This window comes from Trichoderma reesei (genome assembly GCF_000167675.1).
Source record: "Trichoderma reesei QM6a unplaced genomic scaffold TRIREscaffold_23, whole genome shotgun sequence".
NCBI classification, from domain to species: domain Eukaryota; kingdom Fungi; phylum Ascomycota; class Sordariomycetes; order Hypocreales; family Hypocreaceae; genus Trichoderma; species Trichoderma reesei.
In genome coordinates, this window is record NW_006711170.1 from 106191 (window position 1) to 130601 (window position 24411).

Below are 24411 nucleotides of genomic sequence, written 5' to 3' on the forward strand. Positions count from 1 at the left end.
TCCTTGCTAGGAGCGTGAACAAAGTACCTGGAGGAGGAGCTGGATGGCTGAGAAGAAAAAAGAGAGAATGCTTGGCCTACAGTATCGTCCTTTTCTTTCAGGGTTCTTGGGAGACTGTGTCTTATATCATTCTTGTCCCCGTATCAATCCTTCTCCCACAGTCTCTCTTTCTCTCTCTCCTCGACGTTCACCCTCATCCCTCAATTTCTCGTCATTATGGAGACTGAACATGGCAGGAGGACATCAGACTGCAGCGATCGACATGAGAAATTATGGAGCGATCCTCGGTCTTGAAATGCTCCTGTGTGCTCCGTGCTGTCTTGATCCATGCAGAATTGTTGTGAGGGCGGCATCGCCGGTGACATGCTTGCCTGCCTCACACGCTTCGATTGACTCTCCCTGACTCGTGGGCCGTTCATACATAGTCCCTTTTTTTCATTGTTTCGAGAACAACACTTTTCCATTATCAGGGTTCATTAGGAGTCAATTGAGTTCCCTTTTCATGTCCTTGAGAACCTGTCATTAGAATGAGGTGTTTTTTTCATTTCGCTTTGGCGTGAGTTCTGATACACGTGGGGATTGAGTAAAAGCTTGATCGACATAAGCCTCATAGGATGGCGATCTGCGCGCAAGATGCCGGGAAGCGGCAGGTCGCTGAGCGACTGAAAATGCCGTTGCAGGATCGACAGGTCGAGAGGGATTGGCGGCGCTAGCAGTTTGTTTGGCTGTAACGGATTGATACCAATCATGAGCAATCTCGCGCTGGCAGTCCCTGTAATCGAAACGCTGAAGTTGCATGATTCTGGCGATAGTGCTGATTCCGCGACTATCTATTATCTACTTAGCTGGTAAGATGAATTCTACGTCTGTAATGTAGTCAGCGTCGTGATGGATGTACAACGACAACAAACAACAACAACTACCCAAACAGGTAAATGACCAACAATGCAGCAACTGTCATCAGCTCGACGTGATGCGAGTAATGTTGACGTTGTCAAACTCCGCCTCCGCCTTGAATATCCTGACGCCATCCATTCCGCTGCCATAAACCTCATCCGTAACCCTGATGGTAGTGCCTTGCTCGTCATTGACAGCCACCTGTATCGAGCTCCCATTTGCCGTGACCTTCAGTCGGTATCGTTCCGCCGTTGCAACACCCGCCTCTTCGCTGGCCAGGACTGTAAGGTCGGCCCCGTCAACCCGGCTGAGGAACAGAGCGCCAGAGGTGCTGATGCCCGCATAATAGCCCTTGAACGTGGTGCCATTCTCGGCGGAGGCCTCCGACGCCCGGAAGACGATGCCCGCATGGCCGCGACAGCTGCAATCGTTCTGTTCCGGCTCCGACACTTGCACGTCCGCTTCATAGGTAAAGTCGGAGAAGTTGGTGTTGACGAGGGCCAGGCCGCCGTTCCCTCGCAGAACATTTGCCGAAGCATCCCAGTCACCACTGCCGCCATACGTTGCCCAGCCAATCATGTTACCATCTTCAAAGTTGTCGTGCACCAGCATCTTAACCGGCTCGATCGTGCCATCATCGTTAAAGTAGAGCCTGTCATAGGCCAAGTGGCGGTCGTTCCCGTCCGTGGAGCCCAACGGATGCCGGTGATACAGGATGTAGTAGATGTCTGTATCAGGAACCTGAATCACCGCATTGTGGCCAGAGCCCGTCGCCACTGCTTCATCCTGCTGGAGTATCTTTGCGATGCGATCAAATGGCCCAAGAGGCGAGCTGCTCATACCATACGAAACTGCATAGTCGGGCCCCGTCCAGCCGCCTTCGCTCCAGAAGAGGTAGTACACGCCATTGCGCTTGAGCATCTGCGGTCCTTCGACGTAGTTCTCGGGCGTAATCTCCTTGAACGTTGTCCCGTCGTCAAAGGTGCCGAGGCTGATCATGTCGTCGTTTAGCTTGACAATGTTGGCGTGGGAGTGTCCGCCATAGTACATGTACGCCTGGCCATCGTCGTCGATGAAGACGTCTTGATCGATTGGCTGCGCGCCATTGTGATATGCGTCGACGAGCGGACGCCCCAGGGGATCGGTATACGGGCCCTCTGGGCGCTCAGCCACGCCCACGCCGATGCCGCCCAGCTCAGAGTCTGACTGGATATCGTTGGCGCCAAAGTAGAGGTAGTAGGTGCCGTTGCGGTATATCGGTGCTGGTGCCCAGACCGCTCGATGTGCCCACGTGAAGTCGTCGGCTGTCAGGATATTCGAGTGCTTCGTCCAATGGACGAGGTCTGGGGATGAAAAGGCGTCCAGGTAGGTCTGTTCGTCGTAGGGCCGCGACGAGGTTGGATACACCCAGTACTCGCCGTTGTAGAATTGGGTGTCTGGGTCGGCATACCAGCCGTCGACAAACGGATTTCCGGCTTCAGACGTGGCAAAGTCGGGGATGTTGGATATACTAGAAGCCAGGCACGACGAGGACCAGCAGGCGGCCAGGAGGACTTGGACTCGTCGAGACTGCATCGTGAAATAGCGGGAGTCTAGCATCTGCAGCTCTATTCGCTCACCGCTGTATTGGACTGGACATGAAGAGTTGAAGAGAGACGACGAAGGTGCGGCACAGCATAAACTTGGAGACATGGAGTTGATCCTTCGAGCTGCTAATCCTAGCGCTGTAACAGTACAGCCCCAAAGTACCGCGGCAGATGGATGTGCTAACGTTGCATGATGCAGGCAGTTGGTTTAAGCGCCCGGTGTTCGTAAGGTATGTAACGTCCAGCTAGTCGTAGATGCCGGTCAATTGTGCAGAATCAACGGATGGAGAAAATGTGTTGATATCGGAGGTGCATGTGGTGGTGCTGTGAGGTAATACGGTACTAGGTGAGTAAGGTAAGCAGTGTCTCCAGTCGTGAGACGAGGACGCAACGAAGAAGATCAGCCTCAAGTTGATGAAGTCGTCAATCACTCTCGCTTTCCACTGCCCGGACGGTAACAAGCAGCCAGCGGGATGCCTCGAGTGGCAGGCTTTTGAAGTCTTGTAAAATTGGCAGCTTTCTACCCAACCATTGATGTTCATATCGTACCTATGTAGGCATTAGTAAGGCGGTTACTAGTAGTATCCGACTCGCAGAAAGGCACAAGCCCTCCACGGCTTCACAACAGAGATGCTGATAGGGCCAACATCAAACGGGCAATATGAGCAAGCAAATACCTCTGCTCTGCCCAACTGACTTCAGTCATTGAAACAATTGTACTTTGAAGAATGCAAACACAAATGCAAGCAGCAGAAGCCACTCGGCAAGGCATCAAGCAACAGAGAGCATCATAGAGGGAAATATAGGCCGCCCACCTCCCGAACATCAGCCGCCCCAACCAATCACAGCCCCCCATTTTGCAAGCAGCAACCAAGAAATCCATTCGAGACTCCGAGATATGCCATTTCAAAGCTCTCTCAAACCAGCCTCTTGACCCTCCTCCATCCTCGCTCTCCCTCCTCCTCCCCCCCTCTCTCTCCAAACCACCACAATCTACCCACAATGGCGAGCAGAATCACGCCCTTCCTCGTCCGCTCCGGCATCCGCTGCGCCTCGCGCGCCGCCCGGCCTCAGGCCCGCGCATTCTCCCTCACAGCCAGCCGGCCCAGCGACACTCTCCAAGTGGTAAGAATCACCAAGAATCAAAAAACCCCAATGCCGGCCACTCCCACTGTCGCTTCCCCTCGGGCCAATTCGCCTGTATCGAGAGAGAGACAAAATTGGCTTCCAGAGAAAGGGCAAATCCAAGAAGACCAGAAAGCGCTGACCTCTGAACCAACCGTGTCTCTCCCCCCAAACAGCACCGAAACACACCCGACAACAACCCCGACCTGCCCTTCAAGTTCAACGCCCAGAACGAGAAGCTCATCGCCGAGATCCTCAAGCGCTACCCGCCCCAGTACAAAAAGGCCGCCGTCATGCCCCTGCTCGACCTCGGCCAGCGCCAGCACGGCTTCACCAGCATCAGCGTCATGAACGAGGTCGCCCGCCTGCTCGAGATGCCCCCCATGCGCGTCTACGAGGTCGCCTCCTTCTACACAATGTACAACCGCACGCCCGTGGGCAAGTTTTTCGTCCAGGCTTGCACGACGGTATGTCACCTTCTATCAATCTGTTCTTTTGAGCAATTGGGGGGGAAAGCAACAGTCACGACATGTTGTATCATGATTACAAGTTTGAAAGCGGGATGAAGGAGGGGTAGCAAGCCAGCCATGCATCTTCCTCAGATCACCCCCCCTCCCAAAGACACTCAAATAATCCCTTCTCAAAGGCACACACACACACAACTAACCATCATCATCATCGCCAACAAAACAGACCCCCTGCCAACTCGGCGGCTGCGGCTCCGACGCCATCGTCAAGGCAATCTCCTCCCACCTCGGCATCAAGCAGGGCGAGACCACAAAGGACGGCCTCTTCACCTTCATCGAGGTCGAGTGCCTCGGCGCCTGCGTCAACGCCCCCATGATCCAGATCAACGACGACTACTACGAGGACCTCACCCCCGAGACCGTCGTCAAGCTGCTCGACGACCTCAAGGCCTCCGCCGCCACCGCCGACAAGACCGGCAAGCCCGCCAAGATGCCCGTCGCCGGCCCCCTCACGGGTCGCAAGTCGTGCGAGAACAGCGCCGGGTTGACGAATTTGACATCAGAGCCGTGGGGAGCGGAGAAGACGAGGTCGGATTTGTAAACTTTGAACAAACAACAGAGGATGAAAAATGGGATGTGTGAGATGGTGGGATGGTGGGCAACGAGGGCTGGTGTTTCGACACGGATTTGAAATGTACATAACGCCATGTTGAGTGCCAACAAAAAGAAGGAGACAAAAAAACGGATATAGACCATACTGGCGGTGGTGTGCTGTGCGATAATTTACAGTCAATTCAAATGCATGTGCGTGCAGGATATTCCCGAATAGGGGCATGTTTCCTTCTGTATTTCTCTTCGCAAATAGTATCCAAGGAATAAAGACATGACAGAAAATCCTGTACAATCGCCCAGCTTTTTCTCGCAATCTTGAGCTTGTATGCAAATAAACCATCATGAGCAAATGTCAAATGAGATCAATGGGGCGGCAAAGTAGAGGCTCAACGAAAATGAAAAGGCTCAATCAAGCAAGCCGCAGGATCCATCCCTCGCCACGCCGCCTGTTGTTATCGTCCAGCCCACCCCAAATCACAATGCCCGTCTCCTCCAAGTCGGACATTGGCGCACTCGCCAGCCAGCCCCGACCCCTCGGCATCTCCAGCACCTCGTCGTCATAAGGACCCATGGTGACCTTTGTCCACTTGCCCTCGCCAGTCTTGCGCCCCACGGCCGAGAACATGGCCGCCGTGAAGCTCGCGGCCGTCATGCCCACCGGCGGAACCTGGAACACCCAGACGTCGTTGTGCGACTTGCCGGCGTGGCCCTCTGTGCCGGGGCTTGCCTCGCCCATGGTCAGCACGAGGTACTCGGTGCCGCCGCCAAATGTGATGGCCTCGAGAGATGACACGCTTCGTGGCGCAGGCCAAGCCTGGACGTTCTCCGAGGGGATCTCGCGTGAGGAGGCCTCGGGAACATCCTCCAAGATGGACTGCCAGCCGCCGCGGGCTCGAACAGCCACCTCGCCCCGAGTGACGCGATCGTCGAATATCTCAACCTCGAGATTCAAGAAGTCAATCTGGCCTCCAAGTTCATTCTGTCCGTCAAACCCACCAAGCCGGAAGATTCGGCTCTTGCTGATGCAGATTGAGGTACCCGAGCGGGCAGGTCCCGGAGCCGCGGGCAGCTCAGTCCACATGCGGGAATGGACGTCAAAGGCCCAGAGGTCGCTGGTACGGTCACCGCTGGCGAGACAGCCCGCATGCACGAAGAAGGTGCCGTAACCGTTGGTTTCCTCGTCAATTGCACTCTCGGCAACATTACCAACGATGGGATCCTGCGGGATGCCCGTCTTGGAGGTGTCGCCAAGCGCCCACTCCTGCCAGGACTTGGGCTTTGTCGGCGGGGGAGGCGCAAAGTCGCGGGGGCGATCTGTTGCAGTGGCACTGTGGTAGCATCGCGGTGCCGGGTGAGGGATGATTGATCCCCCCTTGACTGCCGGGACGGGGTCGAGGTAGGTCCAGAGACGGGTGCGAGTATCAAACACCCAGACGCGGCCACCTTCGTCAAGGGGCTTCATGTCCGGTCCGCCTCGGCCACCGAACAGGAAGATGCGGGATCCGATGACGGCGGTTGCATGCCCGACTCGGGGCGGCGGGACCTGGCCCAGCCTGTCATCCGTAGCCCGTCCCTTGCCCTTGTCCGCGGCCGTCGGCTTCGCAGCCTCTTCGGCGTCTTCAAAATCATCGTCGCTCTCCTTCTCAGCGGGCTCCTCGCCGAGATCTTCAGCTTTGGCCTTGGCCCTAGCTGCTTCATCCGGTCCATCCTTCTTGCCCTTGTCCTGAGTCGGTGCCGGTGCAGAGATGGTCGTGTCTGGCTTTGCCGGAATCTTGAAATAATCGGCGCCGGCGCTGCTAAAGGGAAGGCGGATGACAACCATGTCATTGTCGGCGGGCTCGTGGGAGTTGCTCTCGCCACCAAAGATGTAGGCGCAGCCGGAGACGATGTCGAGGGAATGGGACGAGCGAGGGACCGGGGGCAGGTCGATGCGCTCCCACGTGCCTCTCATGCCCTCTTGGTGAGGGTGCCTCCTGAAGGCACTCAAGGAAAGGTGTGGCATGGCGGGGAGAGAAGGCAGAGCGGGCAGCGACGGTACGGCAGGCATGGCGGGCAGATTGCTTTGCGCAGCTTGCCATGCCTCGGTGGAGCGGCGCTTGATGGTGCCGCCGATGTTGTTCATGGTGACGGCGGAGGTTGGAGTCTGTATGTCAGGTAGTATGCAATTTCCCGGAGCTCGGCGATGGGAGCAGAGAAGTATCGTGATAGCTAGGTAGCGCAGATGAGGAGATGATGCTGGTGATATCGAGACGGGCGGGGGAGCAGAAAGGCGGCAATGAAGGCGACCAGCAGCTTCAGCAGGAAGAATGAGGAGAATCGGGAGGGATTAGTGAGATGCAAGATGGTTGGCTGCTGACTTGGACCTGATTGATGGAGGACGGAGAGGCAAAGTCGAGTTCGTCTGGCGGATGACGTACGAGCACCTATTTCAGTACTCCCTGGCCGTTGCCCTGTAAACAGCAGCTGGGGAACTTGTCGCGGGGCCCCTACAGTGCATGTATGTACTCGTATGGAGGGCGACAGGGGCAGAGGCAATGCGGAACAGAGCCTGGGACCGAGTTCTGTGTGCGCTGCTGGAGCTGCTGGAGAGTCTCGATCGTGGTGTCAAGTGGGCTGTGATCCTTCAATTCGCGAGTGGGGACCTGGTTCAGTAAGCACGAGGCGGAGCAGCGAGACGAGCGGCGGATAGACGGATGCGATAGTAGTAGGTGGATTGACGATGGGCAGAGCATCGATTCATTTTTATTTATTCCCTCTGGTTGCGGCAAGGTCAATATACGCGTGATCCTGTACTCGTACCAATGAACTTATATGTCAGTCCGTCAGCGAGCTGCTTGTGGGTGTGAAATTTCCATGTGTTGCAGCATCCATCCCTAGAGTTGAGCTACTAATATTTGGTACTGTAGGTACCATAGAGGTGATGACGGCAAATCGTTAGCGGGGCTTAGCGTGCTGTTTCACGGACGGCGGGGCACTTCAGGCCCTGTCAAAGCTTCTGAAACCTCCATCAGTCGCTTACGTTCGTATGTCCCTTTCTATTAGACACTGCCAAACACGTGTCAAGCAATGAAGAGATGATGGTTGAGATGATACAACATTGAATGCCGTAATACAGAGGTTATCCGGACAATGAATGAAACGAAGAGTAAACACCCTGGCCAAGGCTCCAGGAAGCAATCGCAGAGTCTCTCAGCAGGGCGACAGGGCGGGGGGATACATAGCTCCAGCTTACAGGACCTGCTGCTAGTATCACAGATTGAGCCCTCGATTCTGCCTCACCCCCTCTCAAATGCACTCATGAATTCTGCGGGCTGACATGCCAAAAAAATCATCCGATGTGCCCATGACAAGATGCTGCCATGGCCGTAGTTTGGCATCTCCGCACGAGATCATGCAAGGAAAGCATCTAACTGCAGCCTACTGAGGGACTCTTTCGTCGAGATTTGCTTGACGAACACGGAGCAATATTGACTGATCATTTCCTGCCAACATGTACTTATGGGTGAGAATCACACCTTGGCATGGCTTGAGAAGAAACCCCAGCTCTCCCTCATCTCATCGGCTCATGATCTCGATTTCCGACTGATCTGGGGATTGGATGCGATCTTAGGAATTGGGAGGGCGGCTTTATTCATGTTCTGCTAAGCCATCAACTGTCAACGAGACATGTGGCAACTTGAGTGAATCACTAAAGGTATCAATCAACTCTTCAGAAGCCTCATCACACTTCATCCCGCCTATTGACTTCATCATCACACAACCAACAGCAGCAACACTTGCCGCGCCGATCCCCTGCATACGAACGAAGCCGATGTTGGTCGTGCAAATATTCATCATCAAGAAGGGCCTCTAAGCCACCCAGACCCCGGCCGGCGCTACAAACGGTGAACCTATCATCCTCCACCTCTCCAAGACATTCAGAGCAAAGAACCAACACGACCTGTTTTCCATCCCAGCCGTCTGACCACACTCATATATGTATTCCGTCCTACAGCCTTGTCCGATAATACTCCACGAGTTTGTATACTTTGTATGCCCAGTCTCTCCCCCTTGCGACGTCGCATTCTGCTCTCAGCCGCTTCATCTATCCGCAACCCGCTCAGCCATGCCCGGGGAACCCTCTACGGAGACCTGCAGATCACAGGCCATCGTACAGACGACACTCGGACGAATAATTCTTCCCCATTCAGGATTCCATGGCTGTGGCCCCCCCGAAGCTGTTCGTGCCGCTGCTTGCAAGCCCTCGGCATCGCGTCTACGGTCCTGCAAATCGTGCTGCATGGCCGGCGCTTAGAGTCCGGGTCGAGCCCCCCCTGGCCTGCGGCTTGCCACCCTCTCAGAGCGCTTCATCCACCAGGCTCGGCTGGATCCCCAAGATGGTGGTGACCTGCAGTGTCGCGCACGCGCGCTGGCTACGATTCGTATATATGCCCGATGAAGCCCACACGAATCCTCTCAGCTGTATCTGTACCTCGCTCATGACAGTCGCTCGCTGAGTTGCGTGTTCCCGTCCTGACTGTGTCCTTCTTCTATTCTTGTCGGTTCTTGTATAAGTTTGTCTGTCGATTGCGAAACATGGAGGAAATCTACCAAAAGCTCAGCGTGGTCAATCTGTGGCAAGGCTTCTCCAACTCCGACGACACGTCCTTCGAAGTCATCGAGGCAAGGCACCAGAATGACTCTGGCAAAATCAGCATCAACCGCAAGCCCGTCCACCTGAAGGAGCTGGACAGCTGGCTGGCCGAAGGAACAGAAGACGACGGCACTGCGAGCGAGTCTCTTGTCTTGCGCTTGGCCTTGATAGGCTGCGATATCAAGCGCAAGCTCCTCAAACTATCCAAAGAAGTTCTAGACCCGCTGCTCGAGGAGTTCAACTTGGAACTGGCCTACACTTACTCGCAGACCTGCATCACGAATGTGTCTGCCATACCTTCCAAAGGTCGGCAGACATACTCGTTCTGCTACATGCCCAAGCTGGTGGCTGTCTGGTCTCAGAAGGGTCCCTTCACGCACAAACAGACCGGCCGAGAGGTATTACCTCTTACACAGGGCCTCATCCTCGTCGAAGAGTCCAACAAGGACTTCCTCTCCGACACGCTCTGCTCGCCTTGGGATGCCCTGCTCTACAGAAGCCCCATGTTCCCAGCCCTACTGTTTAGCATGATCCTCAGCATGCAGGTCCATTTCGAGGAGGCAAAGATCAAGTTGAAGCTGCGCGAGATCGAGGAGCGTACAGGCCAGGACAGAGTCGCAGAACGCAAGCACGAGACTTCGACGGAGTCATACATCAAGCTGGCCGCCCAGGTGGATCGACACGCCGTCAAGCTTGCCAGCGTGAGCAGGAAGAGCAAAATGGCCGAAAAGACACTATCTTTCATCTTGGAGAATGGTGTGCCGAGAGGCTCTGTAGGCTTCGGGGACCCCGGACAGCCATCCAGAAATGTATCAAATCGCTCCAAGGAGCTTCTGAGAAGCCATGTGTCTCTCTTGCAGGATAGACTGTCGATGCAGGCTGTCGATATAGAGTACACGTTGAGGCGTGTTCAACTGCAGATCAATACTGTAAGTTCCTACCAGCCAGCACAGATCGGATAGCAGGCATAAGCTAACATGGATCCGCAGCTCGCCGGCATCATATCCAGAGACGACGTAAAGGCAAATCTCGACCTCGCAGAATCCCAGCACCGCGACTCCCTGTCGATGAAGACGCTCGCCATCGTCACCATGGTCTTTCTCCCCGGTAGCTTCATCTCCGCCCTCTTCTCAACGTCAATGTTCGACTGGGACAGCGTCGACTCCAGCGCGAGCAGCATCGCGGTGCGCACACTGCCCCAGTTTGGGCTGTACTGGGCCATCACCATCCCGCTCACCGTCGTCACCTTTCTGCTGTACTTTTTCTGGCTGCGGGTGATGAAGAGGCAGCGGGACCGCAGGAAGAAGAGCTTTGATCAGCTGTCTGCTGAGGAAAAGGGCGAGGGCAGTGCGGTTGACTTGGCGAAGCTGCGGAAAGAAGGCACTCAAGTCTCCAAGAAGTCGACCATGCCATTTGGTAACTGGTAGAAGAGAGGTTTCTCTGAGCCTGTTTCTTTTCCTCCCATTCGCTTGCTATCCTTCCAGCTCTTTTCTCTTCTGCTTTGGAGCCCGATTCCTAATGCCTTCCATAATCATTATCTCTGTACACTATATAGCAATCCTGATGAGTGAATGACGAAATTCTATCAATGTCATGTTACAATTCGGCATGTGCCAAATGCCATGCCATGCCGAACTCGGCGTGAGATCGACAACGATCTTCATGCCTGAACTCATTAAAGTAAAGTTGGCTTAGAAAATTGAACAAAAGCATCTAGTCTCTAATTCTCCATTGCTAGAATCATCTTGGCCGTTGTCATTCAATTTGTCTTGTCCTCTCAACTTCTTCAATGACGCACAAGCACCGCCTTGGAGGGGCTGCTTGTTAGCATTACCTCAGGCTCAAGCAGCGGCTCAAGCCTCCTCCCCCACCTACAGGCTTCTCTACCTGAACCATCAACATCCTGTACCAGCAACACATGCTCCCTTCTCTCACACGCACCATCAACTCATGAGAACATCTCCCACGCTCTCGAATCGCAGCTGCAACTCGCTCATTCAACCGCATCCAGTCTTCACAGATTCACCAGCTATTATGTCTATGCTCACCGCTTCATAGTTGCCAGGCTCCCGCGTGTGTCAAGGTCAGATGGCGTCTCACGCGCCCACGGGCGGCGGCATCGTGCCCGCGCAGCTGGGCTTCCTCGCCATCTACAACCCCTCGCTGGGCCAGACGGACGAGACCATCGACGACCAGATCGTCTACTACGCCTCCGTGTCCACGCAGTCCTCCGGCCGCAGCAGGCGACGCCGCGCGCGCACCAGGCCGACGGATGGCATCTCCCAGGAGGAGCGCCACGAGCGGCTGCGCCAGATCGGGCTCGCGCAGGGCATGGTCAACTTCAGCCGCGGCTTCTCTGACGGCGCGCCGGTGGACGCCATCGAGACGGAGAAGTCGAGGGTCATTGCGCATGAGCTGGAGCCCGGGTGGTGGATTCTTGCTGTGAGAACCCTCTCTCATCAAAGGAGTCGGGGTTTGTGTGTGTGTGTGTGTGTTGTCGATAGGATGCTGACTTGAAGCTTTGCTGATAGAGCATCGACTTGAACAAAGTGCCCCTGCCACCGCGGCTGCCCACAAAGACGGGCGAGCAGCAGGAGGAGAGATACGAGTATTCGAGCCGCGAGATGAAGCCTGCCACGTTGCTGCTGACGGATCTTTTGCGAGCACACAGCATCTTTCTTTTGCATCACGGGTCGTCGCTGAGCGCCTTGTTTGTTCGATACCGCCGTGTCAAGTTCATTGCACTGCTCGGCCGCTACTGGGACCTGTTCCTCTCCACCTGGAACGTCATGCTGCACGGGAACCCAGCAAGAGACATGTTTGGCGGCATCAACCTGGCCGCGTCTGGTGAGCTCGGCGTCGGCGTCGGCGAGGAAGACCGTGGGAGCGGAGAGCGGGAGGTGCTTGAGGGCCTGGTGAGCAGAGTCGAGGGGCTTGTTGACCTTGTGGTCTCGAGATTCGGACACGACGACCCTGAGACAGATACAGGCAAGTCGAACAAGGCCCGTGCAGAGCCATGGCTTGGAACTGGCAGGGAGCCCAGTGTCGAGGACGGCGCCATATTCCTCGGGACGGGAGCATTATCACGAAAGTCGCTACGAGACGTGACACACTGGATGGAGGATCTATATACTTGGGGCGAACACGCTTATGGCGTCATTGAGAGCCCGACCTCAACGCGGCGCGCTCGAGGCAAGAAGTCCACGTCCAAGGCGACGATTCCGGCTGAGAGCCAGCCTCCAGAGGCAGATGCTGCAACGGAGCCTGCACGAGACGCAGGCGAAGCTGCGACCGCTGCCCAAGACGCTCAGCCGAAAACAGAGGGAGATGGGTCTAGTGACGCAACTCCTGAACTAGAAGCTGGAAGGCTCGACAAGATGGTCAGCTACTTGACACTTGGATACGGATCGTATTGGTCGTTTCCAGGCAGCGGCGGCAACTCGTCCGACGCTGCCGTCCAGCAAGCTGCCGCCGGGGACAAGTCGCATGCCAGGAATGCATCCAAATCGCCAAAGCTGCCCTCTTCTCTTGAGTCGTCGGGCCACTTCCTGATTGGCCTCAAAGGAGACATTGAAGAGGATGCACCAGCCGCCAACGATGCTACGACGCCCATCGGTTCGGACGATGCCGAGGAAGAGGACGAGAACAACTCGCGCACCGTCCTGCGCACTCTCCACGTCGAGCTCGAAAACCACGCCGCCGAGCACCGGCCAGACAGCAGCGTCACCCGGGACTTTGGGCACGAAGCCAACCCGCTGACCCGGGCCCAGGCGATTGGCGGCGCGTCCGCCGGCTACGACTCGCACGACGCCAACATGTCGGAGAAGCTCCGCGTCGTCGTCTACGTCAACAAGCCCTTCATCTTCACCTTTCTGTTCCGCCTCCGCACCGACTCCCTCGCCTGGGACACGCTCTACCGCTCGCTGCACTACCAGCTGGCGCCTCTGCGGAAGCCCCTGCTGGCATCGACCAGGTACCGTCCCGAGCGCCCAGTCGCCGGATCCGCGTCGTCGCATACCATCCAGGACCTCGTATGGGATCGGCCCTCGCTCACCGTCCATTCGTCGATCCCCAACATCCCAGACTTCTTCCCCGACTCTTCTTCGTCTGCTGCTTCTTCTTCTTCTTCTTCTTCTTCTTCATCACCGCCGTCGCCGGCGTGGTCCCGCGCGGATGCTGTAAGCACGCACCTGCACCTGCTCAACATCTACGCCGCAACGCGCTCTCGTATCGCCGACGTCGAGCGCACGCAAAAGACAAACCGCGGGTGGTGGATCGTCTGGACCCGCGTCCTCCAGCGCACCGCCGCGACGACCCCTTCCACCGTCACCACAGCCACGGCACCGCCGCTCTCCACCATTCCCGAGAGGGCATCATCGCCATCCCTGAACGCGCAGGCAGACCAAGGCCACCACCACCACCACGAAGAAGAAGAAGAGAAGATGGAGGAGGAAAAGGCCCCTTCTTCTCCTCCCCGTCCCTCCTCTTCCTCCTCCTCATCGTGGTCTCACTCACCGCCTCCCGTGGTCGACAAGGAAATCTTCCTCCTGCGCCGCGCGAGCGACCACATTGGCTTCCGCATGGCGTCTCTAGACGAGGGCGGCGCGTCCGGGGCGGTCGAGGGCATGGGCCGGCTGGCGCAGGGCATCGGCGTCGATACGAGGAGGTATGTCGAGGAGCTGTTGACGCTGCTGTGAAGTGAATAATGAAGAGAATGAAAGATGAGGCGCGTTGTAGTTTAGTTTAGTTAGTTAGTCAGTTATGGCATGGACATGGACAAGGATTTCTTCTTCTTCTTCGTATGTTCTGGTCGCTTATTTTTGCCCGGGGGATTGTTGGTGCTGCTGGGGGGGAGGGGCTTGGCGGGATCTAATATTACCTTCTTTCCATGGGGAGCGCCTATCGTCATTATAAGAAATGCTTTGACTCGTGTTCGTCTCACCGATGGCGGGTTACTTGATTGGGAAATAGTAATAGCATTTTGAACATGATTGAAGAAGAGATGAGGGTATGAATGAATCATGAACTGTGATCCATGAGGATCGCTTTGTGTTTAATACTAGCACCTGGTAGTTGATCAACATTTGCTGATCATGCCGAAACCCCCATGTCACGCTTGCCGTGAGTTCAACATTTGCTGATCATGCCGAAACCCCCATGTCACGCTTGCCGTGAGTGCCGGGAATTTGAGAAGGAGTTGGTTGAATCCATTCGGTCAATCAAGTCAATCAATCAAGTCAATCCATCGATCCATGTTGCAGTAGGTAATATCAAATAATCTAGCAATCACGGCATGTACCTACAATATATGCTCTCTCGCAAGCCCGAGTAAAACCCAGTGCAAGCCACCAGGCCACCAGAGCGCTTACGACGCACCACACCAATAAAGCTCCAGCTATCCATGTCAAAGAATCAATTAAACCAATACAGCATAGAGGTAATAGGTAGCATCTAAAAGGTATGTCATTCCACGTAGTCTCCAAGACAAAAGAGGACATATTCTATGAAATTTGTTCTATATGTACACAGAAAAAGATGCCGTCTCCCTTTGGGGAGACAAAGGCGTTTCGTAAGAGAAGAAGTAGAAGAAGAAGAAATTGAAAATCATTTTCCTGTTCCATATCGCATTCCGCATCCACGCCAGGGATGGTAGAATCCAAACAAATTCAACAGATGAAGGGTATAACGTGAAATATTTTGTCGACATTTGTTTTTATTTTCCAGTCTTTTCATCTCAAAAAGACTTGGCCTTGTATGCGCGCTGCACATGAGACAGGCAAGCTGTTGTGGGGTGTGCATCAGAGGCGCAGCTGCGACAGTTTGGTGAGCAGCAGCTTAGTTGAAAGACCAGCTGACGGGCTCACGGCCGCCGTCAAGGCTGCCAAAGAGCTCGAGGAAGACCTTCTCGCTGACGTCAATGTCGTGCTCAGCGCAGCCCATGCACTTGTCCTTGACGACGGCGGTGGTGGTCTTGCCGCCGCCGTGGATGGTGATGGTCTTGCCGCACATGGGGTTGCCGTTGGAGACGGCGCCCATGAGGCCGACGGCAATGGCAACAACGTTCTCGCTCTGGTCCTTGCCGGTGTCGTCCTCGCCGCAAGAGCCCAGGCCGATGGTGTAGTAGGTGATGTCACCAGAGTAGGTGCCGCTGGAGCCGCTGTCGCTGCCGGTGTCGACGTTGGCCGGAGGAGAGGGAACCTCAACAGAGGGCGAAGGCGAGGGAGAAGGAGAGGGAGAGGGGGAGGGAGCGGAAGAGGGCGTCTCAACGGGAGGAGGGGGAGGAGGAGCGACGGACGTAGTGTGCACGACAGGAGCAGGCACGCTGACGACGACGGGAGCCTCAGAGGAGGTGGTCTGAGGAGGCGGCGGCGGGGGCGTGAAGACGGAGCTGGCGGCCGCAGTGGTGGTCTCCGGGGGAGGAGGAGGAGCCTGGCTGGTGGAAGTGGCCTGCTCAGCGGTGGAGGTGGGCTCGAAGAACTCGCCGGCAGAGGCGGAGAGAGTGGCAGAGGCCGTGGCCTCGGCGGGAGCGGCAGAGGACGTCTTGCCGTCCTGGACCCAGTAGGTGTAGGTGGAATCGACCACCTCGGTCACGTAGACGGTGTCGGTGTGCCACTCGGTCTCGGTGACGACGACATCGCGGCCCGCGTGCTTGTGGGCGTGGAAGCGGGCGTGGTGGCCGTGGTGAGGCTGGGCGGCAGCAGCTGCGACGAGCAGAGCAGAGGCGACGGCGACGGACTTCATGGTTGCTGGTGGTTGGAGCTGGATGCTGAAGGAGCGGTGGTGCCTTTGGTGTTGTGCGATGGTGGTGTTCTGTTCAACAGAGACAGTAACAAGAAGCAAGTGCCGTAGGGGCGGGAGTTGTTTCAAGGAACGTGGGTTGCAAGAGGAAGAAATCGAAGAGTCCTGCTCCGAGAGAGTGGGAAGAGATTGGACTTTGAGCAAGTCGGATTGCGTTGGGATGAAACAGGGCGAGCAGGGGAGGGGGGGCGCAGGCCTGTTTAATACCCAAGGAGCGGGAGCGCCGCTGATGAGGCCCCAGGATGAATACGGAGCGCTAGAACAAGCTGCTTGCCGGGGTGGGTGGACCTCGAATGGCCCCCTGGTTCTCGCCTTGTCGCCCTCTGAAGCTCTCTTGTGTTGTGTGTGAAGAGTCGTTTGACTCTTGTTTTTCCATTATTCCTATAAGTGCTATTACTAGCGCCTCCCGCTTTTGCCCACTCCCCCCTCGGAGCCACCTCCAGGGCAGCCAGTGTGGATGCGCAGCTGCACAGCACTGGGCTAAAGTACTGGTGTACTCGTACTGGTGCAAAGGCGTGGGCGCCAGTGGTGAGCAATGCATTGGATCCATCCCCTTGATCTCAGCACGGCGACGGAAAATAGTCGAAAGAAAGCTTAGCCTGCACTGTCGACGGATCGCAGCCGCGCCGGGGCTGCTGGTGGCTGCCACGTCGCCGAGGGCGCTGCCATTGGCCGCCAGGGGGGGGCTAGCGCTGTATTACAGGGGGGCCAACAGCCCTTCGGGCGCTGCAGGGGCCGCCATCCGGACCCGTCCCAGCGTCGCAGCGCCAGCCAGGTACCCGGAGCGCCAGCCAATGGGCGCTGGACGGTGCCTGAGGCCCGGCGGGGCTGCTCCGAGAACTGCAGCAGGATTGGGCTGGCGTGACAAACGCCCGAGAAAACTCTGCGGGTCGCCAGCACGAGCAGCGCATGCACCAACGGCTCCAGCTGGCAAACTCTCTCGCCATCCCAGTGGAGCCACGCGAGAGACAGGAAAACGCCTTGCCGTGCAGGTTTTTTTTCGTCTTGTTCGGATTTTTCCATTCTTAGTCATGATTGTTGTCTCCTTCATGCGCCTTGTCCTTCGTACTGTACGGAGCTGCTGCTGCTGCTTCGGAGCAACCTCCTGTCGCGTCGCCGCCTCTGCTCTGGCCTCCCCTGGCTGCCTGCCTGCTTGCCTGCTTGCTTGCTCGCCCTCTGCCGACAGTGAGGGATATCTCTGCGCCTGGCAGCCAGACCCGCTCCCGCCTCTCCATCCATCCACCTGGATCTTGACAGTGCGCCGTCCGGCTATCGAGATGCTGCTCCTCCTTTCCGTGGGGACAGCAACATCGACAGCGGGAGCGGTTTGCGCTGCCGTGCGGCTTTTTCTCCTTGTCCCCTCTGAAGGCGAGGCTTCTGTGAGCGAGTGCGGCACTCGACCGTCAAAGAAGGCCGTTTTGCGCCATCTCCGTGAATGGAGACGCCTTCACGTGCCTCGTCACTGTATTCCAAAGCATAGTACGTACGCTGTGCTCGGAGATTGAGGCGAGTCAGAGAAGAGGCGCCCCTCTTTTCTGATCCCAACACTGTGCTGCTTCCAGATGCGCTGCGCCGGACCTGCAGTAGGGTGCATCGCACAGTATGAGGTTGATTGCTTTGCAAAGCTGGCGTCGACGGGCCATGTTCTTTGACCCGTCTTCCATGTGCTTCCGACCACGCCGACCAAGGCACCCATCCGCTCTAAAAATCGTGGCGGTTGACTCCTTTGCGCGTCGTGGCCCTGTCGTCTAACTTCACCCATGTATCCACCGCATGGCCGCCAACCGGATGTCCATTTCCAGAGACGTTGTGGACAGTTATGGAACCGCTGCAACCTCGCCCAGGCCTGGGATTCGCTGGAGACTTCGACTCTGCTTGTCAGTGGCAGCAACACTACTGCCTCCTTGCAGGACCGAAAAGGCGAAAAAGGAAAAAGAAGAGCAACGGGAAAACACGCAATGCAGTCGCCACAGGATCAAAAATTTTCTCATTCAGGCCAAACGCCAACAGCTCGCTCGCATGTGCTATTAGCCGCTTTGCTTTGCTTTGCTTTGCTTTCCTCCCTCTGCTGAGTTCTTCGCAGTCCCCAGCGCATGTGCTTTGGCAGCATGAGCCTGGTCGAGATCGAGTCCGCGCCAATCGTTAATTTCGCTCAGCAGTCGTAATAACTGTTCCACCGCCTCATTCCCCGCACCTTTGCTTGCCCTGTCGTACTCGTAAGACTTGATACGAGGATCGCAAGTCGCAGTTGGGGACCTGGTTATTCATAGCAGCCCGCGATTACCAGGGTTACCCTTCTCGCCTGTTGCAATGCCGGTGAAAGTGCATGCAGGCTCCCTCCGGCCTCTGTTTGCTGCATTGAGGCGCGTTGGTGCGACCGTTGGCAGGTTGCATCTTTCAGCGTCCTGCAGCGAAACGCAAGGGGTCGGGGAGTCGGGGAGTAACGTCCAACCTCGAAATCCTTATGTCGTTGTCTGTGTGGTCAGCTCGCGATTTGTACTTCATGGTTGGCTGCCAGGGCTCTCTTCTTGGTCGACGTGGTGCCACCTGACGCCCGCTTCCTAAAGGTAAAGAGGAATAGCGATTCCCGCTGGAACACGGGCCTGTCCTCGTCGAAAATCTCCTCGACCACAAAGGCCTTCTTGGCAGCCTTGACAAACTGCATGTCGGCTCGTCTCCTCTTCTTGAAGCAAAAGTACACCACGGCGTGCTCGTTGAGCTCAAACAGGTCCTTGAGCGTCTGCATGAGAAGCGGGAAGGCCGGCTCAAAGTAGACGCACTCTGCCGCCAATATCACGTCTGGCTTGTGCGCCACTACGGCCTCTGGTAATGGCTCGCCCCTGGAAGTTATTTTGCATCAGCCAAACTTGCCTCATTGAGACATAAGAAAGAAGCAATTGAGAAAGCAAGAAAAGGAGCAACTAGTGGCAGGCGGCGCAACACTGCCAAGAAACAATGGGCATGCGCCTCTTCACCGAGCTAGGGCGTTGCTTGGCGGGCAGCTCTCCCGTGGGAGCGGCAAAGATCTCGACGTACCAGTCCAGGATTGAGGCCGTGGCCTTGCTCTCGAGCTTGTTCAGCTGGATATTGTGCCTCATCAGCTCCAGCATCACATCCTGGTCGGTTAAGATGAGTGGCGCTTGGAGGTCACACCCAGCCGCTACAGCCAATCCGACCAGCCCACCGCCCGCGCCCAATTCCAGTCTGCATTGTTTGAAACTGAGTCAGCAGTTTTGAAACCACCTAGAGAGAAAGAAGGTTTTCCTCACATGCGCGCGTTTGCGAGTTCGCTCCTGTGATAGCGCAGCATGTGCTTCCCCAGCACCATGCCCGCCGGCCACGTCTGCCCTCCGCAGCCCGTCCGCACGTCCTCGCGGAGCTTGATGGGCTGTGCGAGGAGGCCGTCGAAGTCGATGTTTGTGTCGCCGGCGACCTTGGATGCCGGGAGGGAGACGAGGTCTTCCGTGATGCCCGCCACGGGGTCCAAGTCGGGAGACGAGCTGCGACTGTCCATGTCGACGCTTGATGCTTGACGCAAAACGCTGTAAAACAATCACACGAGTAAAAGACGACGGTGAAAGGGAGAAGGAGAAGGACGAGAAAGAGGCTGATGAGATGAAGTCAAGGAAAAAGTGTAACAGATGTCATCAGATATCGATTCCCCCGCAGCTGCTTGTCCCTCTTTTTCCTGATAGTGCCTGCCTTATCTGCGATGGCCCTAAGGTTGGTGTTTTTTTTCGCCGGTCACGAGAGTTTTGATTCCGAAGCAGAGACCCTCAATTGTTCCGGGGCGCTGACTGTGTCATCCCTTGGGTAGCTGCCACAGTTGGACATGAGCCTGGCGACTCTGGTTCATGATATAGATCTGGATATCGTCAAGATGAGTGATGAAAGTGATATTGGGCCTGCTCCTACGAGAGTATAGCTACCTAGAGTTGCAGCACGTTTATCGATCGACTTCTGCCACAATCATCATACCGCTGATCAACCGTCAATTCTAACTTGCACGTGAATAACAGCCGCCTTGCGCAATCCTTATATGACTGTCCGCTCAACGATTCAAACGACGATAGTACTAGAAGCAAAGTGACAACCTACCTTACCTAGTACTCGAGCTCATTCATACAGCATCAGCATGTCACGTCAAGTCAAGTCGAGGGAGGCTTCATCTTTACGCGCCTCGCGTCTGTTGAACCCCCGCCCATTCTCAACGGCAGCGCAATAGTCCTAACCCCCATTCTTCCGAGTGGCATCCCATGTCTCACTTCCTCGCGCAGCACATTTTCACACAGGCCCTGGAATGCCACAGCCTCACTCTGGTCTGTAACTGTGTCTATCCACCAAAGCTGATACTCCTACATAGTAGTACCACTACTAGGTAGTAGTACTGAGAAGTGTGCCCTCTGAAGCTCCTCTGCTCCTTCTTCTAAGACATTTCGCCTCTCACCGTAATGGAACCAATGTGTGCCTCGTTCGGCATTATTGACGGCCATCCAACTCCATGATGGCTTCATGGGGTCACAGAGGTGGAATGAAGGGGGTCCAACAGGCGTTTGCCTCGACCTCTATAGTACTACCCAGCCATCCATCTAAGCCCAAGTGACTTCAACATGGCTCTTCCTGTTCCATCTGACCTACGACTTTGCTCCTTTTCCCCCTCTCCTCTCCTCTCCTCTCCTCTCCTCTTGTCATCTATTCTCAACCTCACCTTCACATCCTCCATGTCTGCTCGATCGTGACATTTACCTAGCTACTCAGCTGCGCCGTCCAAGTCTCGTTCCCGCCGCATGGCTCTTCACCACGCTCCTTGAAGCCGTCCAGCGCTCCCAGCGCACCACACACACATCAACATGTCCTCACACTCTCTCCTCGCCGCTCTCTCAACCCTCAGCCTCTTCCAATCCGCCTTCGCAAATCCCACAATCTCATTCCCGTTCAACGCACAGCTCCCGCCCGTCGCCCGACCGAACCATGCCTTCTCCTACTCCTTCTCGCCAAACACTTTCCGATCCGACTCCAACAACATGACTTACGCCCTTGGAGACCATCCCAGCTGGCTATCACTAGAAAGCGAGAGCAGAAGACTCTACGGGACGCCTAAAGAAGAGGATATCCCCGCGGGGGAGGTCGTAGGACAGGAGTTTGGGCTCGTTGCTACGGATGATGTTGGGTCGACAACGATGAATGCCACACTTGTCATTACAAGGAGATCACCGCCATCAATACATATCCCCATATCGCAGCAGATGGACAACTTTGGACACTTCTCAGCGCCATCTTCCATTCTGTCATATCCGTCGACAGAGTTCCAGTATACCTTTGATCCGGATACATTTGGCAAAGGCAAGGGCTTGAACTACTACGCTTCTTCAAACGACAGCACGCCTCTGCCAGCATGGATCAGGTTCAACGACAAGACATTGACCTTCTCTGGGCGGACGCCCGCCTTTGAGTCGTTGGTCCAGCCCCCGCAGAAGTTCGACTTCAGCCTCGTCGCGTCGGACATTGTCGGCTTCTCAGGCACAGCGCTGTCCTTTGCGATTGTGGTGGGAAGCCACAAACTCACGACAGACGACCCAATCATCCTCCTCAACGCTACAAGAGGCGCAAAGGCCAGCTACGATGGTCTGGCAAAGGGCATCCAGCTGGACAAAGAAGTCATTCGACCCGGTTCCCTCGACGTGTCGGCAGATGACATGCCGTCATGGCTGACGCTCGATCCTGCAACTCTGCGTCTGGAGGGAACTCCGCGAGATAATGACCATTCGGCAAACTTCACAGTCGTCATTCGAGACTCCTTTGCCGATGCCTTGAGTGTCCTTGTCCAAGTCGACGTGGCCACGGGCCTGTTCCAGTCAGACCTCGAAGACATCCAGATAGAGCCCGGCAAAGATTTCGACCTGGACCTCTCCACATACTTCCGCGATCCAAGCGACATCGAGCTCAAAGTTAATACCGATCCCGAGGTCGGCTGGCTACACGTCGATGGGCCTAGAGTGTCGGGTACCGCCCCGAAGGCGGCAAAGGGCAAGTTCAACATGTCCATCAAGGCCGTGTCCAAGAGCACCGGCCTCACACAGACACAGAAGTTCCGTGCTGAGTTTGTCCCTCCAGACGAGGCGATCAGCACGGCATCATCTCCCGGTTCGAAGCCTCCCAGTCCAGCCAGCGCAAAGTCCGAAGACTCCCGCCGCCACCGCCTCGGTACAACTGACGTTCTGCTTGCAACCATCCTGCCAGTTCTGTTCCTGACGTTCGCCATCATGTTGCTTATCTGCGTCATGCGCAGGCGACGGCGGCACCGACAAACCTACATCTCAGCAAGCAAACATCGGCCCAAGATATCTGATCCGATACGGTTCACCCTCCGCAATGACGAGTCAGACGCTGAAACAATTTTCCAATTGGAGAATACTGTTCGTTCAAAGGCGTCTAACGCGCGACTGATCCGGAAGGGCGACGGGTTCTTTACTGAGGTGGCGTCACGCGTATCATCAAGGTCAAAGGCATCAGGCACCTTACGTGACGACTCCGTCCTGCGCGCTCCGCCACGTCCACTGGCCGCGGGCGCTCGTTCAGGGACGCCCAGGAGCGTCAGCCCCCTGACAGACGATGGGGATCACGGCTCGTGGTTCACTGTGGAGAGGGCGACCACTAGCGAAAAGAGCCACAAATCATCAGGGAGCAACCAGTCGGACACGACCCTGCCTGAAGTCGCCCAGCCATATCTGCCTACATCCGGCTTCCTTTCAGAAGCAGGGGAGAGTGCGTTCAGAAGCGGGTTAGACCTCACCCTGCCTTCGCTGGACGACCTGGCCAACCTGCAACCGATGCCCCTAGCAATCACCAAGCCATCGACACAATCAGATGGCTCTGGGGCGTTTTCAGCTACCACGTCGAGCTCTGCCGCGCTGCCATCCAGCCTCCACCTGATCCACGAGCCATTCAGTCCGAGTCTCGTCAGTCGGGCGCTGGAACCAGCCAAGGAGCCTCTACAAGGGAAGCAGGCAGAGAGTCAAGCAGCAGATAAATCGACAGAGCTGCAGCAGCCAGAGCAGGCGCGTCTCCCGAGCGAACAATGGCTCAGCCGGGGAGGCTCCTCCTGGTTAGAAGCAGGGTCCGCCAAGGGGGCCAAGAGCTTCCGCACCGAGCCGTCGTTTGGATCCAGCGAGAACTGGCGCGTCGCCCCGGGACGGCGAGATCCAAGCGTAGCCTACCTGGAGCTCGTGGACGAGACGCCCTTCCTGCCGTCGAGGACGGCGTCGAGGATCACCCTGGGGCAGCTGGAGGAGCGACGCAGCCTCGAGCTCATGTCGCCCAGCAAGTGGGGCGAGGACGAGCGGAAGAGCACGATCCGGCCGATGCGGTCGACGAGCGCGATCTCGATGCTGAGCGACGGCGATGCGTCTGTGTTCGGGGAGAGGGAAGCGGTGGCGAAGGGGAAGACAACGGCGGCGGCGGCGGCGGCTTGGAGGAGGGATGACTCGGCAGCAAAAGTGTCGGAGAGAAGCTTCAAGATGTTCATATAAACCTGATTTTGATGATGCTTGTGTTTCCTTTTTCTTTTTGTTAGGGCAATGTTAGATACCACGGAGCCGTCAGTGTTTGGATGCACTCGTCGCGATGAATCAATGTCACATGAATGGAATTGTAAACTTGGAAGTGCCGGTTCGTTTCTACAGTACAAATGCCACTTCTCAATCCGTTGATGTCATTGCTGGTGGTACCTAGGTACCTAGGACTAGTATTATCGACCCTGAATAAGGTGCCCCAAATCGCTAATAGAGGAACTAAACTGAAGCTGTACCTAAGGTAAGATGCAGTTAGGCGCCAAGTACCCTGTCGCTCTAATCGCCAGGTGCAGGTACTCAGAGGCCAACGCTTGGCGCAGATGGAGGGGTTCTCCGTCAATCGAGGGGGGAAACCGCGGGGCTCTCGACTCGAACCTCAAGGGACCTCGGAAGATGATTATACAGGTACTAGCAGCAGAATCGTGCGTACATACAGGAACCATCAAATCACGGCCTCTGGACCCCTTGCGAGCATGACATTGTTAGATCTTCTCCGCGCTGCCCCGGGCTGCCGGGCTAGACTAAACGTGACAAGGTAGAGAAAATGCTCCGCATCATGCTAACGTCGATATGGAGATGAAACAAGAAAAGTAAGAAGAGAAAAAAAAAAGAGCCGAGCAGAGAGACCCCTTTCCCACCTGTGTCCCTCCAGAAAAACTTGGTAGTGGCTTGCTGACTGGCTGCTAGCACGCTTGCAGCAGCCGCAGCTTCGCCACATCTGC

The 24411-nt window shown here is 56.1% G+C and overlaps 8 protein-coding genes across 8 annotated transcripts; 4 read left to right on the forward strand and 4 right to left on the reverse strand.

The window, feature by feature from the left end:
- Positions 1-1506: 1506 nt before the first annotated feature.
- Positions 1507-2472, reverse strand: TRIREDRAFT_68064 (uncharacterized protein; the record flags this gene model as incomplete). Its single annotated transcript, XM_006968457.1, has 1 exon — positions 1507-2472. A coding segment is annotated over one exon (966 nt), but the record flags the coding sequence as incomplete, so codon positions are not given.
- Positions 2473-3485: 1013 nt separating this feature from the next.
- Positions 3486-4676, forward strand: TRIREDRAFT_5387 (uncharacterized protein; the record flags this gene model as incomplete). Its single annotated transcript, XM_006968351.1, has 3 exons — positions 3486-3608; positions 3785-4075; positions 4302-4676. The coding sequence occupies 3 exons, from the start codon at positions 3486-3488 to the stop codon at positions 4674-4676; spliced, it is 789 nt and encodes a 262-aa protein (XP_006968413.1).
- A 263-nt stretch (positions 4677-4939) lies between these two features.
- TRIREDRAFT_51407 (uncharacterized protein) lies at positions 4940-6650 on the reverse strand. Its single transcript, XM_006968458.1, has 2 exons — positions 6504-6650; positions 4940-6341 (listed from the first exon to the last, which is right to left on the reverse strand). Exons 1-2 carry the CDS (start codon positions 6636-6638, stop codon positions 5097-5099), a joined length of 1380 nt encoding a protein of 459 aa, XP_006968520.1. The 5' UTR covers positions 6639-6650; the 3' UTR covers positions 4940-5096.
- Positions 6651-9250: 2600 nt separating this feature from the next.
- Positions 9251-10747, forward strand: TRIREDRAFT_68086 (uncharacterized protein; the record flags this gene model as incomplete). The annotated part of the gene is made up of 2 exons (XM_006968393.1): positions 9251-10249; positions 10310-10747. Coding segments are annotated over 2 exons (1437 nt in total), but the record flags the coding sequence as incomplete, so codon positions are not given.
- Positions 10748-11408: 661 nt separating this feature from the next.
- TRIREDRAFT_68104 (uncharacterized protein) lies at positions 11409-14017 on the forward strand (the record flags this gene model as incomplete). The annotated part of the gene is made up of 3 exons (XM_006968394.1): positions 11409-11762; positions 11852-13645; positions 13763-14017. 3 exons carry the CDS (start codon positions 11409-11411, stop codon positions 14015-14017), a joined length of 2403 nt encoding a protein of 800 aa, XP_006968456.1.
- A 748-nt stretch (positions 14018-14765) lies between these two features.
- Positions 14766-16061, reverse strand: TRIREDRAFT_23115 (Non-Catalytic module family expansin; the record flags this gene model as incomplete). Its single annotated transcript, XM_006968359.1, has 1 exon — positions 14766-16061. The coding sequence occupies one exon, from the start codon at positions 16059-16061 to the stop codon at positions 15156-15158; it is 906 nt and encodes a 301-aa protein (XP_006968421.1). The 3' UTR covers positions 14766-15155.
- A 2539-nt stretch (positions 16062-18600) lies between these two features.
- Positions 18601-19632, reverse strand: TRIREDRAFT_67988 (uncharacterized protein; the record flags this gene model as incomplete). Its single annotated transcript, XM_006968459.1, has 3 exons — positions 18601-18958; positions 19155-19322; positions 19388-19632. The coding sequence occupies 3 exons, from the start codon at positions 19630-19632 to the stop codon at positions 18601-18603; spliced, it is 771 nt and encodes a 256-aa protein (XP_006968521.1).
- A 1336-nt stretch (positions 19633-20968) lies between these two features.
- Positions 20969-23647, forward strand: TRIREDRAFT_110910 (uncharacterized protein; the record flags this gene model as incomplete). Its single annotated transcript, XM_006968395.1, has 1 exon — positions 20969-23647. One exon carries the CDS (start codon positions 20969-20971, stop codon positions 23645-23647), a length of 2679 nt encoding a protein of 892 aa, XP_006968457.1.
- Between the last annotated feature and the right edge of the window lie 764 nt (positions 23648-24411).